This window comes from Leptinotarsa decemlineata, unplaced genomic scaffold (assembly GCF_025532065.1).
Source record: "Leptinotarsa decemlineata unplaced genomic scaffold, Ldec_3_MD MMD2_tig00000026_RagTag_RagTag, whole genome shotgun sequence".
NCBI classification, from domain to species: Eukaryota; Metazoa; Arthropoda; class Insecta; order Coleoptera; family Chrysomelidae; genus Leptinotarsa; species Leptinotarsa decemlineata.
Genome location: NW_027412539.1, coordinates 4,009,930 through 4,033,042, shown reverse-complemented (window position 1 = coordinate 4,033,042; position 23,113 = coordinate 4,009,930). Strand labels below are relative to the sequence as shown.

Here is a 23,113-nt window from a genome sequence, read left to right as displayed (position 1 = left end):
AATTCAATTATTACATAAGGGGGAGGGAGAATATCTGGTAATATTCACCATTAACTAAATTATATCGTTCTTCTAATCAGGGGTTTGTTCTTACCTGAAAGTTATAATAAGAAAAATATTTAACGTGCTCTAGTGACTCCCCTTATCAACTATAATCCTGAAAACTAAAACACAAACTTTGCCTAGTTCGGGGGTAGGTCCTCTGTATAGCGGGTTCTGATGTCATAAACAACTCCCAGTGAATCAAACGAACCTGACTCATGAATTCGCCTTATTTATTATTGATTTTAGATCAATGAACATGAACATTTGAGATAGTGCTCAAGAGAGATCTCACTTGCGTCTCACATTCAACGACATAAGCATATACAATTTCTTCTAACTCTTTCGTAGCACAACCCCATACAAATTATAATGATATTCTATTATAATACAATTAAAAAAAAATAAATAGATAAGGAATTCAAAATAATTGTCTTATTGGCTAGACTTATCTGTTTTTGTCCAATATGAAGGTAGTGGATCTAATGTTTCTATTCAGGGTGGTGAGTCGGGATAAAAAGTCAGATCTCCTGGACTGGAACCGATCTATTCAGGGATGATCGTCTGGAGCGCAGGATAACACCTACCCATCAGGACTCGTTCCGGGTAACAAAGATGACTTGAGTCAAGGGTAGTAGCCCCCAAACAATCTAGGGGTGGAAGAACAAGCCCTAGGAGAAAACATCAATGAAAAAAATATTAAGGATTTTCGACCATCCAGAAGTAGAAGAAAAAAAATAAGAAAATTCAACTTACGTGGAAGGAGGGTGGCTTGAAACGTAGCTGTCCTACGCAAGGACAGAAGACAAAGTGCCGGTAAACACAAAAAAATATCCGACTAAGTCGATAGCTAGAGGAGTAAAAAAAACCAACTCAACGGAATGATTCCAACAGGAACTGTAAATTCATTCACCAATTACTTCCTCAGCACAAATTTCACGTCTTGAGAATTTATCCTCAAATTAGAGAAGAGCAAAACAAAGTTAAACTCGAGACGACATCGGCACAAGTGATATTTCCACCTAAATCAAGTAGGATGTGTTTTTTTTTCATTTTTTTGTTTTCTTTCCTTTTAGTTCAGTATATTCATAAAGAAATAGTCCCTCAGAACAGATAACCCATATGGCAGGTATGTGTTTAATAAGTGGTATTGATTTTTCTGAAGTCTCTCTTTACATAAAGCAATGATGGAACCAAAACAATTGTATTTGAATTATGAAACTTTGGAACACGTAACACAATGTTTATATGAAAGTAGCTGTTTCAGGAGGGCTTTTTCTTCCAGTTTGTGTCTGAAAGTTACTACTTTGCATTATCTACATATCTATGTATAGAGTTACTTCTTTCAAAATTGGTTGCTTTTTTCCTTTCTTTGGAAGATTCCCACATTTTTTTTTGTATCAAGATGGAGAGAAAGCCAAAACCTTTCCCAAAAATTAATCACTCCTATACAACATACTTATGTTTATGTTATGAGTACCGAGCTTTGCTTGGTATTAATATTATTACTACTCGCCCATAGATACAGGAAGAGTCATACAGAGTAACTATTATAATACAAATGTTTATTTTTGTTTCGTAGATTTCTCTATGAACATAAGTATGAAAACCAAGTATTTCACATGATATCCCTAAAAAATCCCCCTTTCTTGCGATACGCCCATGTGATTTGGAAACGTCATGAAACTTCATTGCGCATGCCCTGAAGGCTCACTGAAATTTCGTAAATGGGTGTAGTTTTGTTATATGTTATATGGGATTAGCAGTCTAGATTGAGGTTATGTCATAGTATATTACGTACCGAGTGAGATAAGGAGTCAATTACCCACGAGTCAATTACCCACGAGCGAAAAATTGTAAGCACGAGGCGATAGCATAGTGCGATAATCCGCGAGTGGACGTAATTGGTCTTAAACTCGAGGTGCGTACTATATTTTTTCTACGACTGATCGTAGAAACGAATGGTGAAATAACATTGACTGTCAGTCAGAACTCAATTAAATGATTTGAAAATTGGTGGCAATATTTCCTACAAATTATTTTATTAGGTTTCATTTTTGTAATTATTATGTACATTAATAGTTACACTAATATATAATTATATGATTTACATAAAAAGAAGATCCAGCAGTGGGATTAGATCTCAGGTTATAGGAAAAATACATGCAATATATTCAAGCGTTACGTTACTCTCGCGATTACCGATTTGATGTTTGATAGAGACATGAGTAGTAAACATAATTGCTTTGTGAGTGAATGAATCAATTTGAAGAGTTTTAAATAGAATAATAATGTCAAATACGAGTGCGAACAGGTATTTTTAATTCCTTTTGCTTGGCTGTTATAGTTCATAGAATTATCGGAAGTGGGCTTTGCTTTAGAGGCGTCTGGTAAATTAAATACGATTTTGGCTGGTGAGGTTGAATGATTCAGTTTTAGCCTTCATGTTGGGTCTTAGTATTTCAAAAATTCTTGCAAAAAGTTCATAAAAATTGAATAGAAGGGAAAAGCGGAGTTGTGTTACCTTCGAAAACGAATATTTGTCATCTGAAGCTTCCTTAATGAACTGATTATTTGTTCAGTGGTAAGCGTCGACGATTTCTTCGGTTTATAACCATCAGATTTCGGTTTTAGAGAGGAACGTAATTTGGAATATTTGCTGATGTCCACATTTTTCTTGAAATTCAGGGTACTTTTGAGCATTGAGTAAATTTGCCCATAATGACGTGGTTTCAAACTTTTTCCTAAATCTTCGAAATAAACGAGAAGAACGTTTTCGGAAAACGAAGTTATGTTTTTCTCTCTTCAACTCATAACATTTTCGAAATTATATTCGTATTTTTCTATCGATTTTGCTGGCAGCGAATTATTCATAGCAATATTTGCTTGCTCGGTAGTATCTGGTGGGGTACCACATATTTCTTGATGGTTATCACTCATTTTGACTTTTTACGAGATACTAAATGACAGCTTATAATTAAAACAAGTGGTTGTTGATTCACGGATATAACTATAGTCATTACCAACTCACAAACTGTTTACTGAAAATATTATTTTTATTTTGATTTTACAGAGAATTTGAAGAGAAAGTTCACTGGTTTTGGTTTTCGAATAATTGAATGTATTTATGAGATACTATTTATCAGAGAAAATGTTACACACCTTATCTTTTTTTTAAATTTTTATGGAAGTGGCCGCCATTAATTTAGAATACACGTGTATTCTAAATGAGCCATTACCTATCTGCTGTCAAATACGTAATGATTAGTTTAAAATGAAGGGAGTAGAAAAACGAATAAAACATTTCGAATGAAGTCTCACACATACTTTGTTTCATTCAAATTTAAAGATAGGAAGCACTTAATTAAATATCCTATACTTACCGGTCAAAATCATAACTTTTTTTTGTTTATTCGTAGTCAGGTATTCAGGTTTCAGTGCAAAAACTGTTTTGATAACACCTGTTTGACTACAATATTTTCTTTAAAGTTTTATATTACATAAATCAGTGGAATCATTCATCGGAGTGCTGTTACATTTTTGACTATTTCGGATATATTTAACACGACAAAAATCACGACTTCACACAAAAACCTTCCAGTATATGACATCGGGACACCATGCGCATTTCTTCATCGTCAACTAGTTTCATATGTTATATGGTGGAATGAAAAACTTAGAACAGTTTTTCAATATGTTAAAAGTAAAAAGAGAATTTTCAGTCACATATGAATGAATCTATTCCCATACATAACGATACCGTTGATACCAAAAATATATCTATCAATTTGTTTCAAACATTCCTGAAAAAATTATTTCTCTACTCAACTTTATATATCTTCATCAACAAATTGTATTTTCATTTCAATAGTTGAGCAAAATTTGATAATATAGGTTTCATATTTCTGAGAAATATTCAACTCAACAACAATACAAAAAACCTATTCTTATCTAATCCAAGAACATTTCGTCGAATGACACATTTTTAAAAATACCCTGGAAAACACTTGAAACTATTGCATTTATTATCTCTCTATTCGATTTTCCAGCAGAGTCTTCTAGTTCGTGGGTGTTCTCGTTCAAAAATTTATTGAAGTTATCACCTGTAACAAAAACGAATTATTTCAGAATTGCTTTGATCTATATCTAGTGAACATGATGGAGTGACTTATAGAGTAGATATAGCCCAGAAATTCCAGATATTGAAAAGATATCATCAAATGGAAAAAGTAGGAAAAGTTCAATGGAAATCTAACACTGACAGTCGACTCAAATACGTTGAGGATTTTCAAGTACTGGCCCATTTCATCATATATTTCAAAATATTCGTGAGTCCACTCAGTGTCACTGCCGGAACCTCCGAGATACTGGGCGCTTTTTCGTCGTCGTGATGGATCTTCCTTCCCTAATTACTTCGGGGATCCATATAAATCATATAGTAACCAAAAATTCCAAACCTGAGGTTGCAAAGAAGATCGATGTCGTATGAACAACACTATCTATACTCCCCATAACAAATGATCGAAAGTAAAAACTTCTCAGTTGTCCAGCTTTTGAGATGAATTTACAGAGGACATGGAGGTTAACCAAACAACCCCAACTGTAATTTATGTCATATGGGTTTGAGAGGAGGAGCTTCTGAGTTTTCCATCTTGAACAAACCTAGGATGACAGGTGGTGCAGCCAGAAAGCAACTTATCATCTTCTCAAGAGCAGGATGTCTCATGAATCTGTCTTACAACAAATTCTTGAGCAGCGAAAGCAACAGGGGAGGAAACTAACTCCGTCAAAGCAGGTCCTGCAATCACGCTCATGCGATGTACCCAAACCCGAGGCAAAAAACTCTGCCATGGCTGAATCCAGTGATTCGTCAGGAATAGCTAACGATTGACATCCTTGTTCGAAAAGGTTTCTGATGTCCTCTATGTGTGAACATGCAACTTGAATATTCGACAACCAAATGGAATGACAAGTGTGCTGTCGTCAGCAAAGCAATATATTGGATTCTTGTTTTTTCCAATAAGTCGTTGATATACAATGAAAAGAGGGTTGGAGAAAACATGGATCCCTGGATAACACCAGCGTTGATGGTAAAAATATTCGAGAGATATCCATCGACGGCCACTTTCACGGACCGTTCTTTCAGGAAGCTGGCGAGCCATACACCAAAATGATCCGACAAGCCATAAGTTTGGTATGTTCGGTGATTTGAATTTGGTAGATATTCAATAATTCGAAATGTTGTTGTTATTCAGCTATACAAACTCCAGTTTCAAGTGTTATACTTAGAATCCTGGGCCTATAACCTCTCCAATTGCAGAGTTATAACATATTTTAACTTTGAATTGAAATGCGTGATACAGAATAAATAATCTTGTTTATTAACAACAACAACTGTTTTAATAAAAATATGTCATTCAGACTATTTGTATACATATGAACATAACTATAAAAAACAATTAGCATCATATAAGAAGCGTGCTAAACAGTAAAAACAAATCATTAACATTTTTGTACCTGGACTTTGATTGTGCTGCATAAATATTGACTGCTGCATAATTATTGACTGCTGCATTGGGAATTTTGTAAGGCAAATTTTCAAACTCACTATCACTACTGTTTTTCATAGTTTATTGCGATAATTGCAAACTGGAACCATGCAAACTTTAAAAAAATCGAAATGTCAACTGGAATCATGTACTTTCCGGACTACGCCGGTAAAATGCTAATTTCTCAAAGAGAAAGCGTCCAGGAAGTGGGTACTTCCCGAAAAGTGCATATTTTTTTGAAAATGACATCTTGCAGAAAGTGTATTGAATAAATGATTGAAGTATGAATGAGGTATTTTCCTGATATTCGTGTTTGTGTATAAATATAAATTATAATAATAATATCGCCTTTATTATTTCATGAACAAAACAAGCACTCAATATAATAACTTATAATAACTTTTATTTCCTTAAAATTAGAGTACAGAATATCGAATCTTGAAGTAATTCTCTTTAGAATAAATTTAAAGATCGACCGGATTAGCCTAGGCAAAATTGCCTGTCTGCCATGTGCTCAATGAGAGAAATTTAGAGTTAAATATATATTATTTGACATGTTGGATAAGCAAAAAAACTATGTTTCTGATATTGAATATTTTACTTCCGGATGTGATCAACACAGGGGAGAGGATGTCAATACTTGGTATTTTTTGTTTTAGGTTGATTTTGTATTCAGTATATCATACAATTTCTTAGAATAATTCATGAAATATTTTTTTGTTCCAATATTGTATTTCTTCACTTTTGAAATCTGCTTTAGGTCAATTGGTATGGCGTTGAAAAATTTGGGACCGAAAAAACAGAATGTTCTTTGAGTTAATGTCTATTTAAAGTGATGGACATTAACATTCATGTTTGTGGTAGACCTGTTTATCCTAGTATTTTTCTGGTTGAATTTCTCTTGATTTATGAACATTCTCTTCAAACATTGATGAGTGTATAGTAGGTTAACATTCAATATATTTGCTTCCTGATATAGCTTATCCGTAGAAAAACGTTTATTTTTTTCAGGATGATTTTCAATAGTGAGTTTTGTGTTGTTTGTATAATGTTCAGTGTGTTGTTGAAAGCTCCACCCCATATTGTGATGCAGTAAGACAGAATTGATTCGGCTAGGGAGTGTAGAGCATCATGAGGTGTTTTCTGGAGAGGATGTCTCTTAGAGAATAAAAACTGTGTTTAAGTGTTCCAAGGCGTTTGTTTACGTGCATGATATGATCAGACTATCGTATGTGTTGGTCTAGGACTACCCCTAAGTATTTAATTGATGACAATTTTTTATTAGTAAAACACCCACATAGATTTTTGTGAAAGTTTATAGAGTGTAGTTTCAGAGACAAATTATGTGGTTGACTAATGACCGATGATGTAAAGACAACAAATTTAGTCTTATCAATATTTAGGGTGAGCTTATTTAAATTCAACCAGGCATATATATTCTGTTAATTTGTTTCGGTGGTGTGTTTAACATCCTCCCAATTCTTTCACGCGCAGATCAAGGCTGTGTCGTCAGCATAACAAATAAGGTGTCCTAGACCATCTATTTTTGTTATATTGTTCATGTATACAAGAAACAGTGTTGGGCCCAACACTGCTCCTTGAGGCACCCCGATTTTCACTATTGACTCCGTACTTACCTCATTCCTAATTTTTACTCTCTGGACTCTATTTGTTGAATAATTGGACATAAGAATTTGTGGGAGACCACGAATGCCAAAGTGACTCAATTTGTTCAGTAGAATTTTGTATGATACTGTGTCAAAGGCCTTAGCGAGGTCTAGGAAAACTGCTATGCATATATGCATAGCATCCATATATTCGAACTAGCAATTGAAATAAAGGGCGATGTTCATCATTCGTAATACAATACATGACAGAAATGTGATGCATTTTATTACGGATGATGAACTTCGCCCTTTATTAAAATAGCTAGTTTGAATTTATCAGTTATGTTGAGTTTTTTGTTTATGAAATAATAAAGGCCATATTATTATTATTAATACACAAAGACGGATTTCATACCTTATTCAAAGAAAATGCACTACTTTTAAATTCGTTTTCAACTAATGAAAGCTTGAAAAAGTAGTGTTTGATATTTAGAAATATGATGTTGATATCCCTTTCAGAAGCTGCAAAGTAATATTTAGTATAAGAGGGATTTTAAATTCAGTTTCCAGTGATAGACAACTTATATGAAAATGTCATAACATAATGTCATATATGATATAACATCATTGTCATATTGCACAATATTTTTTGCAATCATCAGTTTCGAAGTACATTTCCTCAATTCAGTTATGAGTACTGTATGAGTACAGTTATTTTTTACTGTGTTTGTTTTCAGTGTCCTGAATAAGTGTCGATATTCAGACGGAAATTATTTTAATGCCTGATGCTTTGTTTTAATTTTTACCAAATCAGCTTGGTGGGGTTGAAAACACAGCAATACTCTCAAGGGCATACACTGTATGCACAAATGTTTTTGTCTGTAAAACTTCAAGTAGTTGATTTTTGGTATACTAATCTTCAAAATACAAATTGTTATCCATTGAAAAACTTTGTATTTCATCTTTCCTCGAATTTTTATTCGATACTTTGATGAGCTGTCATAGGAAGCGTTGTCAAGAACTATTACACTATTAGTATCCAAATTTGGAATCAATGTGTTTTCAAACTATTCCTCGAAAATATTAGCTTCATGCTCTTATGATAGTCAACATTGCAGTTCCTAATTTTTTTTCCACATAATTTCAAAGAATTCGGAACCTATCCGTCAACTTCCTCCGCAATGCACAATGATTAGTCGCGATCCTTTGTTTGCAGGCATGTTAGCAGTACAAATTTTCGAACTATTGTCGTGAATGTCATACCAAGTTTCGTCCAAATAGAAAATTTGCCGTTGTTCTTGATTATATTTGGTTATTTATTCTAAGTATTTGTTACGCAATTCCACTGTTCTTCTGCTTTTCATAGCTGCTTGACGTTTGTTTATTATTTTGAATCTAAATCCTAGTTTCTTCATCCCATTCTGAAGAGTTTTGCCACAGCACCAGGCACCTGACGTTATGGCCGGAAGTATTCAATTTCTTCTTTATGATTTCAGTTGTAGGAACCTCATTGCTTTTGTAACAGTCGTATATTGTTTCTTTCAATAATTTTATTAGATGAACATCAAAAGGTTTTGGTAATCCTGTATCACATCTGTTCTTGCGTTCATAAGGTTTGTTTTTGATTATTTTACGTACATTTGAGAAAGGAATTTCGGTCAAATCTGATGTTGCTTGTAATAGTTTGTTTCCCTCGAAACCAAACTTGAGACGTTGATTCTTTACATTGAAACATACTCTCTGTGTTTCAATATTCAAATACATCCGAATCTTATTCACTGGTATCTCTTTTTCGCAGTGTTCACAATCGCTATTAAAATCACTACACTGGAAAAAATTTGCGTTGTTATCACACTTGTTATTACTATTAGTACTTGTCCAAGAATGCCACATTTTGAACAGATAACAGAAATTTTATGTAATTATAACTGCATAAATATCGAATTTCAACACTCAAATCGCGATCAGTTGCTGAACTGAACACGACGACGATAAACATCCCCGCATTCCCGATTTCTATTCGTCACCGTCACATGACTTCAAATTTAATTTTATGACTCTTCAGCCGATCATAAATCGTGGTTAGTAAAAATTATCCAATACAAACCGCCAATTCTATAGTCCACGTGGACTAGTTAGCAGCCGGTCCATTTCTATGTATCGGTTTTCTGGCCTTTGAGAGTACTTCTAACTTTAAATGTGCACGATATCTTTTACTTTGACTATAATGTGTGTGTTCATGCGTTATATATTCTTTAAAGTTCGAAGTTTCACCACGATCTCAGATGGCGTTATCAAGATTTATGAGAAGTAACTGACGTTACATTACTCTTGTTATGTTTTATATGTTGAGTAAATAATAGTGTTTTGTTATCTGATTTTTTATCACTACTACCTCTGATGGCTTATTATATATTTGTTTGTCGTTTTTGGTTGAGGTTCTAACTATTGTTTCTCAGATTCTAGGGATATTGAATGAGTCATCTTTTCTATCAATTACCTTTTTTTGCAATTTTGAAAGCTTCCTTAAGTGTTGAATTTTCAGGTTTTATATCTGTTCTGTTTTGTGGAGTTGAAATTGATCTTGTGGCCTATCGGTGAGTAGTCTAGAAAGAGAGCAGCGATACCTCGCTTTGTCCTCACACATTTTTTGTGCTTCTGAGATCTGACAGATATTTGTCTGTTGGTCTTGCCAATATATTCATGTCCACAGTCAAGGAGATTTAGTCTTTTGGTATGATTAGTAACGTCGATATCGTTATTTGTGACACGTCTGGATATTTTGCTGTTCCCATATTCTCCCTATTTAGTAGGCATCACTACCGATATAAGGATTTTTCATTTTGTGGTGATTGTTCTATTTGTCTGATGGTTGTTTCTCTGCGATTTAATTTTTCATCAATTACTTTTTCGATTATTTTTGCGAAGACAAGTGACGAGACCTGGGCAGTTGGACTACGGCGTCAAGTCACAAACATCCTTACAGCGTGTCACCAGCCTAGGAGTAGGCAATTAACACCTCAGGGTAGCCAACTTTCCATTTCTCAAAAATGGTTACAGAGTCTAAGCTGTAGTGTCGAACAACTCAAAACTTTAGAAGTGGTTCATTCCGAATTTCTGAACCTCAGATCGCTGACTGCCGAAAACTTTTCGAATATGTGAAGAAAAACGCATATCTATGCTTTGGGGCAAATTGAACTGAGAATAATCAGACAGATAAACAATACTTACCCAATAATTTGTTACCTCCGAACAAGTTTCCGAAGTTGTAGTGGGTTTTTTCAACATGAGCTGTGAGATTAGATTTCAAAGTGTCCAGATTGAAATACTGCTTTCCATCTTTCTTCGTTATAAGGTCGTAATCGAAGAAATATTCCACAGTTATATTTGCTGAAATATTAAATACAATAAGTTGTCATAAATACTCCTCAAGTCGCAGACGGCATGGAAAATTTCTTATCCAGAAATAGGTGATCTGTGATAGGTGATAGAAATAGTGATAGGTTCCTAATACAGATCATAATTTTAACTCCATTTCATATTTAATCATTGGTTATACCATGTATAAGAATAATATACTATCAATATAGATCATGAAATTATTGAACAACAAAAATTTATTGGCGCTCCGGGGTGACTTCATTGATTCGAGTGGCGCATTTGCTTTTTCAGCTGCAGGAAACCCCGGAAAACTTGCAGCACCACGTCATCTGAAAATCTCTATCTGCCAATGTCCTCTCTATACTTGTTTTCTTATAATAGTCAGTTAGTTTGGTGCATGTTTGGCAAAACAGTTGACCATCACCCGTCAAAAGTTATATTTTCAGATGATTTAATAATAAGCTTTGCACGGACTGGTTATCAGTCATATTAGGAAATGCTAGTTGAAGTTCCAGAAAATCACATATGTTTCTGCTACCTCTTGAACATTTACTAAAAAGTAAATAAGTGAGGATTTTTTCAGCAAAAGATCTACAAACACAAGACGAGATAGACTGTACGGAATCATTCAATCCAGAGAGATCAGGAGTATTGATTCTGCTATTTTCTTGCTCACAAAGAGTATTCAACAAGAACCCCACGAATTCGGAGCAATCCTCTTGTTGTCCTAACGAGTATCTAGTGGACTCCAAAGTATAAAATAATCAATATTTCCATTTATTATAGACATCTCCAGAATATTGGATTTTCAGAGGTTACCAAAACAAATCCAAGATCAGTTTCCATAAGATGTATAATCGTATTTACCGTTCTCTGAAATTCAGGAATACTGAGATTGTGAAAAAATGAGAAAACGCTCTTAATGAATATCAATGTTTGTGTAATGACAAAAATGTTTTGAGAAGTTTTATAATGATTTTGAAGAAAATATTCTTCATAGAACTCACCGGATGGGACAAAGCCATTCAGAATGAATATTTCAAGATGATTAAATACATTTCCAAAATTTTCAAAGTATGTGTAGGATTATGCGATATTACTCATTGAGTTCACAGTCAATCAGATAATTATATTTTTTTTAATATCCAATAATTTGTAATGTGAATAAAATTCGCAATCCTGACTCCAGGATTGTGTGATGAAATTATCACGCTATAAAAATAATAATAATAATATCCACATCAGAATGTTTACAATAATGGCATAAAAAAACTTTGGGTCTCATTTGCAAATAAACGGAGAAACCCCATTTAGGACCAAATAGTTGCGCATGGGTTATTATTTCTCGTCTGTTTTATATAATTTTTCCCAAAGAAATAATTACATTTATCATTTGAGTAAAACAGTAATAGTATAGTATAGGATAATATTGGATATAATAGTATAGTATACCGGGTGTCAACGAATCTATTAGACAAGTCATAATTTCTAGACTATTAGGAGAATTGAAATGAGATTTGGTATAGTTGAATGGTATGTGGAGAGGAATGTTTTCACATATTTTTCACTTTCCGGTCACTTCCGGTTTCAGCGGAAATGGCTCCGGTTCTGAATTTTTAAATGGAACACCCTGTATATTGTAACATTTTTGGATTTCTGAGACAATTCTGGATCAGAAACTGACATTTCCGGAAGTTTTTCAGCCTACTTGATTTTTTCAGAGTCACTTTTAAAATTGCATCTAGGTGGCCATGATCGGACGTAAACTAATCTATGGACCTCAGGTGATATCAGAAAATTGCAATAGCGGAGTTTTAGTGACTAGTGTGTTGAATATGAATGAGACAAGTTTACAAAATAACATTTTCGTGTCTAACTATTATTTTTCAAATGGCGACCATTTTTTGACAAGCAATTTCCGAAAAAAGGATTTTTTGACGAATCTAACGTTACTAATTTATTTGCGATTGGATCAACAAATTTAACAAATTTAACTAATAATTTCAGTGATGCACTTAGATTTTTTGCAATATCCTAAGTTCTTGAAAATTCCACTATAGTAAATTTTCAAAGTGCATCCCTCCTTGTTCAAGACACATTTCAGCTCGTTCAATTATTTCTCTCAACACGTTTTGTAACATTTGAGGCGATATACTTCTAAATGACTGTTGAATCCTTTCTTCTAAGATTTCGAGAGTGGCTGGGGCTGTTGCATAGTAGACCCTTTCTTTTACATATCCCCAAATGAAGAAATCTAACACAGTCAGATCCGGTGAGCGGGCAGGCCACCGTACTGGACCGTTGGTTGCAATAACTCTATTATTAAAATGCTCTATTAAAAAATCAAGTACGTCTCTGCTATTATGGGGTGGTGCTCCATCTTGCTGGAAGTAAATTTGCCGTAAAACTTCTAAAGGCATATCATTAAGATGATCCTCGATTTCATTTTGAAGAAAACCCAAGTATCTAACCCCTGTTAACTGATCTTGAAACAATATTGGACCAATTATTCTGTTTCCAACGATACCAGCGCAGACATTGACGCCAAACCTTTCTTGAAAATTGCCCTCTCTCATTGCATGTTGATTTTGTTGGGCCCAGTACCGACAATTCTGCTTATTAAACATGCCATTATTTGTAAACCGTGATTCGTCGGAAAATAGAATGAAGTTGATAAAATTTGGGTTAACTCTATGATTTTGAAGCAACCAATCACAAAATACTACTCTTCTATTGCCGTCGTCAGCATACAAATGTTGATGTAACTGATATTTAAATGCTCGATATCCGTGCTTTTTCAGTATTTTTCTTGCTGATTCGTGACTTATCTGCATTTCTCTACTAATTTCTCTTAAAGAAACCGTTTTGTCAACTTCTACCATAGCAAGAACGTTAATCTCAGTCTCCTCATTTATGACAAACCTCTGTTCTGCGTCTCGATACTGATGAGATGGGTGTTGCCGATTGGGATATCTCTGAGCATACAACTCAGCAGCTTTCCTTGAATTTCTGTGGCATTCTCCAAACAATAACAACATATCCACTTTTTCACTTTAAGTATACATTATTTCGACGAAAAATTAAACTAAAATTAACGAAAATCAAGAGAAACTTCTACTTTCTGCTCATAAAGCGTATGTCACTGTCATAACCTAGGTGAGCGTTTTGTTCTCCAAAGTGGACTTGATGGAAATAACCGCAAAATATTATGCATCATTCCTATCCTTGGCACCCTTGACAAAAGTAAATGAATTTGTATCGAGTATTTTCCTCAGTAATATTTAATTTATGTTCTTATTTGTAATCCAATCGCAAATAAATTAGTATCGTTAGATTTGTCAAAAAATCCTTTTTTCGGAAAGTGCTTGTCAAAAAATGGTCGCCATTTGAAAAATAATAGTTAGACACGAAAATGTTATTTTGTAAACTTGTCTCATTCATATTCAACACACTAGTCACTAAAACTCCGCTATTGCAATTTTCTGATATCACCTGAGGTCCATAGATTAGTTTACGTCCGATCATGGCCACCTAGATGCAATTTTAAAAGTGACTCTGAAAAAATCAAGTAGGCTGAAAAACTTCCGGAAATGTCAGTTTCTGATCCAGAATTGTCTCAGAAATCCAAAAATGTTACAATATACAGGGTGTTCCATTTAAAAATTCAGAACCGGAGCCATTTCCGCTGAAACCGGAAGTGACCGGAAAGTGAAAAATATGTGAAAACTCTCCTCTCCACATACCATTTATCTGTACCAAATCTCGTTTTGATACACCTAATAGTCTAGAAGTTATGACTTGTCTAATAGATTCGTTGACACCCGGTATATTACAATATAATAGGATATAATATACATAAATATAATAGTATAGGATGTTATTTTGAAATATTTAATTGACCTGTTTCAAAATGTTCTATTGGTATGAACTATGATTGGAGTAATTGAGAGTATTTTATTTCATTTGGATATTCCACACTGTGTGAAGTGAGTTGTACTGTTAACCATAGTTTCAATTCCAACAAGAGAAATATACGTATGTATTGTTTAAATGAATAGATGTATACTTTCAGAAGAGAATAATTTTCCATAATTTCGAGTTGAAAATAAGTAATTTAGAGTTTGAATTTGAATTTTCGCGAAATTTTGAGTTTCAATGTCATAATTTCCAAGAAACGAATAATAAAAATATGTGGTCCTTCTGCACTTTCGTAGGTTTCGTCTTTCTACTTTTCTATCTGAACCTATACAAAAAAGTGGGAATCTCCCATCAGAGAAAATAGGTAAATAATTAATTTCAAAATAATCTCTTCACAAAGATGTGTAGATCATGCAGAGAAGTAATTTTCAGACACAAACTGGAAAAAAAGTCCTTTCGAAATAACTTTTCAAACAACTACTTTCATGTGAACATTGAATTATACAAAAAAAACATTTTCCTATTCAGTTTGTATTCCAAACATTCGTTATGGAATTGAATCAGAAATTATTGACTGGATTGCTACACATTATATTAGAGAAGTAAAACTTCACTCACATGGAATACTGTCATCCGCAATGGAAAACATCCGATGTTTTAGAATGAAACACTTGCCTTATTGCCTCTTCAGCACCAATCTGGATAATATTACAAGATGAAGCAGTGGAAAGAGGCAAGTGCCTTATTACGAAACATCGGATGTCCACCATTGAGGATGACAGTGTTCCATGTAAGTGACATTTCACCTCTTCCATACACTATATTGTGTTACAATCCTGTGACTGATATCTGAATCAATTTTATAATGAATGTTTGGATTAAAAACTGAATAGGAGAAAGTGTTTTTTTATAATTCAATCTTTATATAAAAGTAGTCGTTTCGAAACTATTTTTTTCTTTCGTAGGATTCAATATTTCTATGGAAGTAGTTATTTAGATCGGGCTTTTTCTTTCAATTTGTGTCTGAAATTTACTACTTTGCATGATCTACACATCTTTGTGGAGGATCCATTTTGAAATTAATTGATTTCTTCTTTCTTTGGTAGATTCCCTTTTTTTGTATAAACATGGTGAGGTAGTCAAAACCTTTCTGTCCCAAAAATGAATATATAGTTCACTTTCACAATAAAACATAATTGAGAGACGTACTACTAACAAGGAAAGGTCGATGAATAAAAATAATCAATCATGATTCCTGAATCGATATGAATAATTATCGTTAGTATCAATCTTACTTGAAATTATTTCTGCAGGTCCTTCTCCTTCTATAGCGATGGATGCCACTTTGCCACTGACTTCATACCTGCTAACTACTTTCGTTTCATCTATGAAAACTTTGAAATAGAAGTGTTTATTTTTGAAATCTAACCTGCAATCAAAAATATATTTGTGTGAACATATAAAGTGGATCTGGTGGGATATCAAAAAGAAACCAAACATGATTAGGATGAACTGTAAATCATTACCGATTTTCATTACCAATATTGATATACAAACAGATTGTTTTTATTTCAAGAATAAAACGCAGACCATACAGAATGGTTTTGAAAACAATTATCAAACTAATAGAGGGAATTTCTCCCATTTCGTGAGTTCACCTTATAGAAATTCAAGAAGGTTCGACTGATGATCAGTAACTTACTTATTTATTTATTCATTTCATACACTATTCTATAGGATGAACCCAATTACAGAATAGGGAGTAACAGTGGCATTTACAAATATGTACTTACATAATATAATTTGTGAATCTTTATAAAAAAACAAAACTCTCAGTTAGCTGAGAAATGTCTTTTGATTTGTATAATCTGGCAGTTGAATATATCTAGGACATGATTAATAGAATTAGAAGTATCGCACATTGTATAAATTGGAGATTTTTTCATTATATTTGTACGCGGAGTGTTGAGATAAAATGTGGCACTATTCCTAGATGACCGTCTAGGAACTCAAAAATTCAATATATGTAACAGTTGAGAGCAGGTGATGATATGAATATGAAAGAAATGAATAATATTCACGCCTTACCTCGAGACTACAAAAATTGTGAGTTACAAGCAATTCATAATAGGGTATTCCTACAGTAGGATACGTTCCTTTAAGTTGAAAAGACATATATTTTAGGAAGCGTCTCTGTAGGGCTTCTAGTTCATTTATATGAACCTGATAGTAGGGACTCCACACGACAGATGCATATCCCAGCCTAGATCGAACAAAAGTGAAATAAAGTTATTTCAATGTTGAAGCTTCTTCGAAGTCTTTTGTATTTCTAACAAAGAATCCATACATGCAATAAGCTGCTATTAGAGTAGTGTCAATATGTTTATTGAAAGAGAGGGATGAATCAAAAGTAACACCTAGATCAGTGAGTGTGTCAGGACGTTCCAGAACTTGATTGTTTATGTTGATGGCTAATCCACACGAAACTCAATTTTCAATTTACTCAATGAAAACTATTTTTCTAGTTTAGTGCCCGAATGGGGCGTTTGTGAACCGAATTACTCGTTTTTACCCGTATTTTTATCGCTCAAGTAATATTATGAATACTAATGCTACAGTTCGAGGTTTGTTTTTTAAAAATTGGAATGTCTGCAGATTTGAGGTATTTGCAAAAAGCGAAACCCCTTTTTTTCGGTGACAGCCATCTTGATTTTGTACAGGTTGGAGCCTGGCTCCCGTACCCTTTTGACTGATGTTTGTCAGATAGACAAATGGGTCATGACTGATGAAGGTGGGGTAAGATGGATGTAATTTTGTTTTTTATTTTGGATTTCCTGTTAATCAGAGAGTACAGACTAGCTATCCGACCCTTGATCTTTGTTTTAACGCACATGATGTGCGGGTTCCAAGTGAGCCTACGGTCTATTAGAAGACCGAGGTACTTTACCCGCGCATGCCAGTCAATCTCCCTTCCAAAGATTCTCACTTTTCCGAGCGGAGAAGATTTTGATCTTTCCATGGTTATCGCCTGAGTCTTGTCCGGGTTCACTTGGATCTTTCAATCCAGGTACCAGCGCTCGAGGTCGTCCAATGCACCTTGCATATAGACGACACCGAGCTCCCGGCCATGGAAGATGAGACTAGTGCCGTGTCATCGGCGTACAGGGATATCTTCACACGCTCAGTCTTCGGAAGGCCACTGGTGTAAAGTGAGTACATCGTCGGGTAGAGCACGGACCCCTGTGGTACTCCAGCGAGGATCTCTCTGTTGTCAGACAGAGAGCCCTCTACTCTAACCTGAAATGTTCTGTCTTTCAGGAAAGTCCCAATTCACCGGATCAGGCCCCGAGGCAGGTCGAACGTGGTTAACTTGTGCTATACACGGTCGAAGGCCTTCGAGATGTCTAATAAGACGACATGAACTTTTCTGTTGCGATTCAGCTCCGCGATGGTATTTTCGACCAGTCTCAGAGCCTGTAACTTAGTGGAGTGCTCTCTCCTGGAGCCATATTGATCATCAGGCAGAACATTTCGGTCCTTAACTTCTTCGTTGAGCTTTGGAGAACAACTCTTTCAGCCAACTTAGCCGCCGACGAGAGTAGACTAATCGGGGGAACAGCGGGTTCTGACCTGATTTGGGATCATGATAACGATCGCATGCTTCCACCTCCTGGGGAAGTATCTGAGGGTCAACAAACTGTTTATAATATACAGGAGATTCTTGACGCAATTTTCTGGAAGCCTCTTCAACAACTTATTTGTTATTGAGTCGATCCCGGATCTTTCTTGGCCTTTGCGGCCCTGATATAACCCTTCAGTTCTTCCACAGAAGCTGGACGGATGTTATCATCGTTATTTTCCCTGAGGATACGGTGAACCCGGTCTGCCAACAGCATATCGCGGTCGATGTCGTCATTGTCGTCAACGTTAAGTTGAAAATGACGTTCTATCGTGCCAGCAAAGGCCAACGCTTTATCGGTGGGAAAATAGCACACTCCGCGTTCGCCGTGAATGGGTAAGGGAGCAGTCTTCTTCCCCTTGAGTCGACGAGTGACTCGCCAAAGCTCGACACTCCCAGGCTCAAAGGATTCCAAGAGCTCCTCCCACCTTTCGTTTTGGTAATCAATGATGGCCTGCTTGACTTGATTAGCCATCCTACTTGCCGAAATTTTATCTCCTGGGTAGAGGGTTCACTGATAGAGCCTTCTCAGACGATTTCTCTCTCGTATCATGGCTTTGGTACGAAGGGGAAACTCATTGTAGCTCCTCAGCGGACATTCCTCCCTGGAGGTGGCCGCTCGAAACGCATCATTCACAGAAAGGTCGATACGCTCAACTTCCGCGTCGAGTTCGTCGGGAGAGCGAAGTACCTCAGATCTCTTGCGGTAATCAGGAGAAGGAAGATAATCGCCCAATACCAGGATTATGATCGGAATCCAGTTCCGACAGAATGTAAATTTTGCTAGTCAGAGAGACATTTCTGAGAAGCGCGATGTCCAGTACGTCAGGCCTAGTCTGCCCGCGATAGTACGTAGGCTCATCTGGTCCCAGCACCAGATATTCATGCCTATCAACATGCGCATGGAGCGCTTGGCCATTTCAATTTGTGGCTCTGCTCCATAGTCTGTGCTTGGCATTAAAGTCACCAGCAGCAATTGTCGGAATGTTGCTTCCCATCAGCAGTTCATCCAGTGATTCTGGGACCAATTGATTGTTTGGAGGGATGTAAACCGAGATTATTCTATGACAACCCCTGCTCAGTTGAATTTTGACACCTACGGCCTGCGTCCAGTGTCACTGCGTGACAGTACCCGTCAATGCCGTACTGAACGCAGTGAAGGGATCATTTGACAAAGATGCCAACTCCCCCTGCAGCACGTCCACCACGTTCTCTGTGGTAGATTCTGCAATTTGGAATGATAATGGATTCGTTTCTCAGATGCGTCTTTTGAACGAGAGCCACATCGATGTTTTATTCAATAAGAAATTTCTCGAAATCGTGTCTTTTGGAAAGAATTCCGTTAGCATTTCAAAAGACTATCTTCAGAGATCTAGGCAATCTTGGTCCCTTTTTTTTTTGTTCAACTGAATTGTTAATTTGACTTGTTGAATTTGGTATGGAATGGAATTATTCCATTAGAAACATTTTCTCTTACCAGAACACAAATGCTGTCTCTCGACGCATGCTTCACTGACCAAGTTAGCATCATCCGGTGAAGAGGAAATTTTTCAAAACGTTGGAGTTTTATGTAGTAAGGGGGTTACCACTCAAATTATTTCAGTCATATTTATGTAACAGAACTCAATCTGTGTGTTTGTGTGTGTGTGAATGGAAACATTTCTGACTATAAAATTATCAAGAAGGGTGTACCGCTGGGATTCGTTCTAAAGCTATTACTGTTTTTGATTTATTTCAATGTTTTGTTTGAAGATGGTTGACAATGTTTCGTGGTTTATTTCATCAGTTCGGACTTCCATTGTCTAATATAATATAAATTGATTTGAAATCCCTGACAAAAAAAAAATAAAAGATTAACCGAAAATAACAATTTCATTAAAACAAAAAACTGAAATAACAAGGAAATAACATACAAGCTACAAACAGAAAATGAAAAATTGAAATATTAATGAAAGCTGAAAATTAAAAAATATTAATAACAAAAATGAACAATGAAAATAACGGAATGGTTACTCCAGAGTGACGATAGAACAGGCTTTAGCTAGAAGACAGCAAGAGCTCCACAAGGAAGGGAAGTCGCCACAACCAGTACTTGTACTCCCCTATAACTCCTCCAAGTATAACATCAGGACCCGCTTCAGATCTGGGAACACTATCCGTAGTAGCCTCACAAAAACCAGGCCACCAAACGCGGACTGCGATTCCAAGAATTGCATTTACCGGAGTGCAGAGAAACATACATCGGTGAAACTAAGAGGTCATTGAAAGTTCGCATTGCTGCGAACTTAATTGAAGTACTTAAATAATTAAGTACTTCAATTATGCCGATTTCGATTTTAATTTTAATTTATCAGATACGTGAAGCTCATGTCTATACATAATATTTGTTTTTTGACACTTTTGAAGAATTTTAGACTAAATATTGTAATGTTCAAATTATCTTTCATTTTATTGATGATTTGATATTTTTAACTCGTGACTAGTTTTCTTTCTATATTTAACTGACTCGCAACAAACATTCAACTATCTATCTATCTATTTATCTATCTACTGTTTTCAAAAGATTGTATTGAATATTACTGGATTGTATTGTTTACTGATATAAAGCCATTTTTATAGAAGATAATGCCAGTTTCAAAAAGATTGGCGGAAAGGAACTGTTGAAAAAAGAACTTTTGGAAGAGGCACAATGTTATGAACTGATTCATCACCTCCTTTTTGTTTGAGTGCAAATTTTTGACTCCTCAAAATTTTCAAAGCGATATTTTTTCATTTATAAGCACCAGCCTTGGAAAATGGAAAATATTTACGCTCATATTTTTGTTATAGTGGCATGAATTCGATATATTTTTCTCTCTCTGCGATAGAATCACAACTGAGTGATTTACCCAATAAATAAGCAGTTTCAAGTATTTTTGTACGTACTGAACTTACTACAGTCGAACAAACGGAGACGTCCATCTGTATCACCACATTTTTTGAGTAATGAATTTCCCAATGTTTCAATTAATTTTTTTGTTTTTTCTTGTTCGATTATAGTAATGATCTGTATTTCACGTATGGAATGAGTATCTGTTCGAAAGTTCCATCGATATTGACAAATCCAGGTTTGAACAAGGTAACGTTGAATTTTCAACTAAAACTTGAAAATCACAAAAAGAACCTTTGGAAAACCTATGCGGAATAACACAGGTGGTACATAGGTACTACTTGTTGAAACGCATTCAAAAGAATTGTTGGAAATAGTTATTTGTTTTTTTTATAATAATTACATTTTTGTACATACACATTTTATACAAAAAATGTCACAATCTTCCAAAGAAAGGACGGAATCAATCAATTTCAAAACGAACTCGTCACGAAGATATACAGTGTGTAACAACGAAAACTTAACAGAGCCGTTTTTGAATATGATAAGTAAGATTTTTAAAAAAAGCTCAGACACGTCGATTTCTAATTAAAGGAAGACACCTTTCAGACTAATCAGATTTTTTGTAGTACGCACCCCCTCGGAGGGGTGCGTCCGACTGCCCTCATTCAGATAGGGAAAGTAGGTCGAGTGGCACCTTGTTTTAAAGGTCTTTCGAATACCTTTACATCTCTGTTGAAAGAAAATTTTTGTAACGATTACTTTTCGAGATAATTTGAAGATTTAAAGGTATTTATATTGAGTTCAACTCTTTTTAAAATAAATCAAACTGCTTTTAAGGTACAATTTATTGAACATTCATAAAAAAATTAAATTTTTGCTTTTTATGACAACCTGCTAATACGTGTCCATTTGATTTCGTAAAAAAGTAAGAATTATTTGTTTATTACGAGGAGATTTTTTCGGGGGATGAGGTTGGTTACCACCCTTACATTTTAGGTAAATTGAGTGGCACCTCCTTATGAAGGTTGTCTTTTGAGGTGGATATTTTATGCTTCTGATAAAAAAGTGAATCATACTAAAAACTTTCCTACACAACGAATACAACCTGCTGATTTCCTGATCGCTGATGACACAGAAAAGTTAAAAAAACTGTTTTAGGGTTAATAAATCCCAATAATTGTTTTAAAAGCACACACAAAAAAAGTAACACCTAATTAGGGTCACTCACATAGAAAATTTAGAGTAAATGTTCAAAATGTGCGCCATTTTGCTCCATGCAACAATAAAGATTTTGTTCGAATTTTGCTCTTACATTATTCAACATCTCAGGAGTTACAGCTCGGCATTCATCAATAATTCTACGACGTAATTCATCCAAATTGGCTGACTGTGTAGCATGAACTTTAGACTTGGAATATTCCCACAAAAAGTAGCCAATCCATTGTCCTTCAAAATGATCATTCAAAAAATTTCGAACCTGCTGGGAATGGTGCAACGTCTTGTTGAAAATGGAAATTATTTCAACTATACGAGGTTGTCTTGCCTCTTCAAGAAGTTGTAAATAAGAATCACCGGTTGAATTTCCATCAATGAAAAATGGACCTATAATATGATTGCCTAATATTCCGGCCCAGACATTCAACTTTTGGGGATGTTGGGTATGTATTTCTGCGTATTGTTTTGGGTTTTCATCCAATAACGGCAATTAGGACGGTTCACGCAACCATTTGAATAAAATGAGCTTTCGTCCGAAAAACAGATGTAGATGTAGATGTAGATAAAGCAGCTCGGGATTTTGCATTAATCTCTCACTCATGCCCTCACAAAAGTCCTGTCTTCTGTCAAAATCATCCTCATTGAGTTCATGAACAAGTTTAATTTTGTAAGGATGGAATTTGTGGTTTTTAAGGATTCTCCATGCGCTCATATGGCTTATTCCGGCCATTGCTGATAAACCTCTGGTACTTAACCTGGGATTGGCGATGACTTGACCAATCACTTCAATCGCATTATCGTCATTCACTACCCTTCTCTGAATATTTCTTTTTTCATTTGAAACCGAACC

The 23,113-nt window shown here is 35.2% G+C and overlaps 1 protein-coding gene across 2 annotated transcripts in view; it reads right to left on the bottom strand.

The window, feature by feature from the left end:
* Positions 1-3,723: 3,723 nt before the first annotated feature.
* The window catches only part of LOC111507924 (protein takeout), a 41,072-nt gene continuing 21,682 nt past the window's right edge, over positions 3,724-23,113 (bottom strand). For both annotated transcript variants that reach the window (XM_023163312.2, XM_023163320.2), the window contains exons 5-7: positions 15,793-15,926; positions 10,430-10,588; positions 3,724-4,145 (exon numbers count right to left, since the gene is read on the bottom strand). In XM_023163312.2, coding sequence (XP_023019080.2) covers positions 3,994-4,145; positions 10,430-10,588; positions 15,793-15,926 — 445 coding nt within the window. In that variant the 3' untranslated portion in view covers positions 3,724-3,993. The remainder of the gene's footprint in view (positions 4,146-10,429; positions 10,589-15,792; positions 15,927-23,113) is intronic.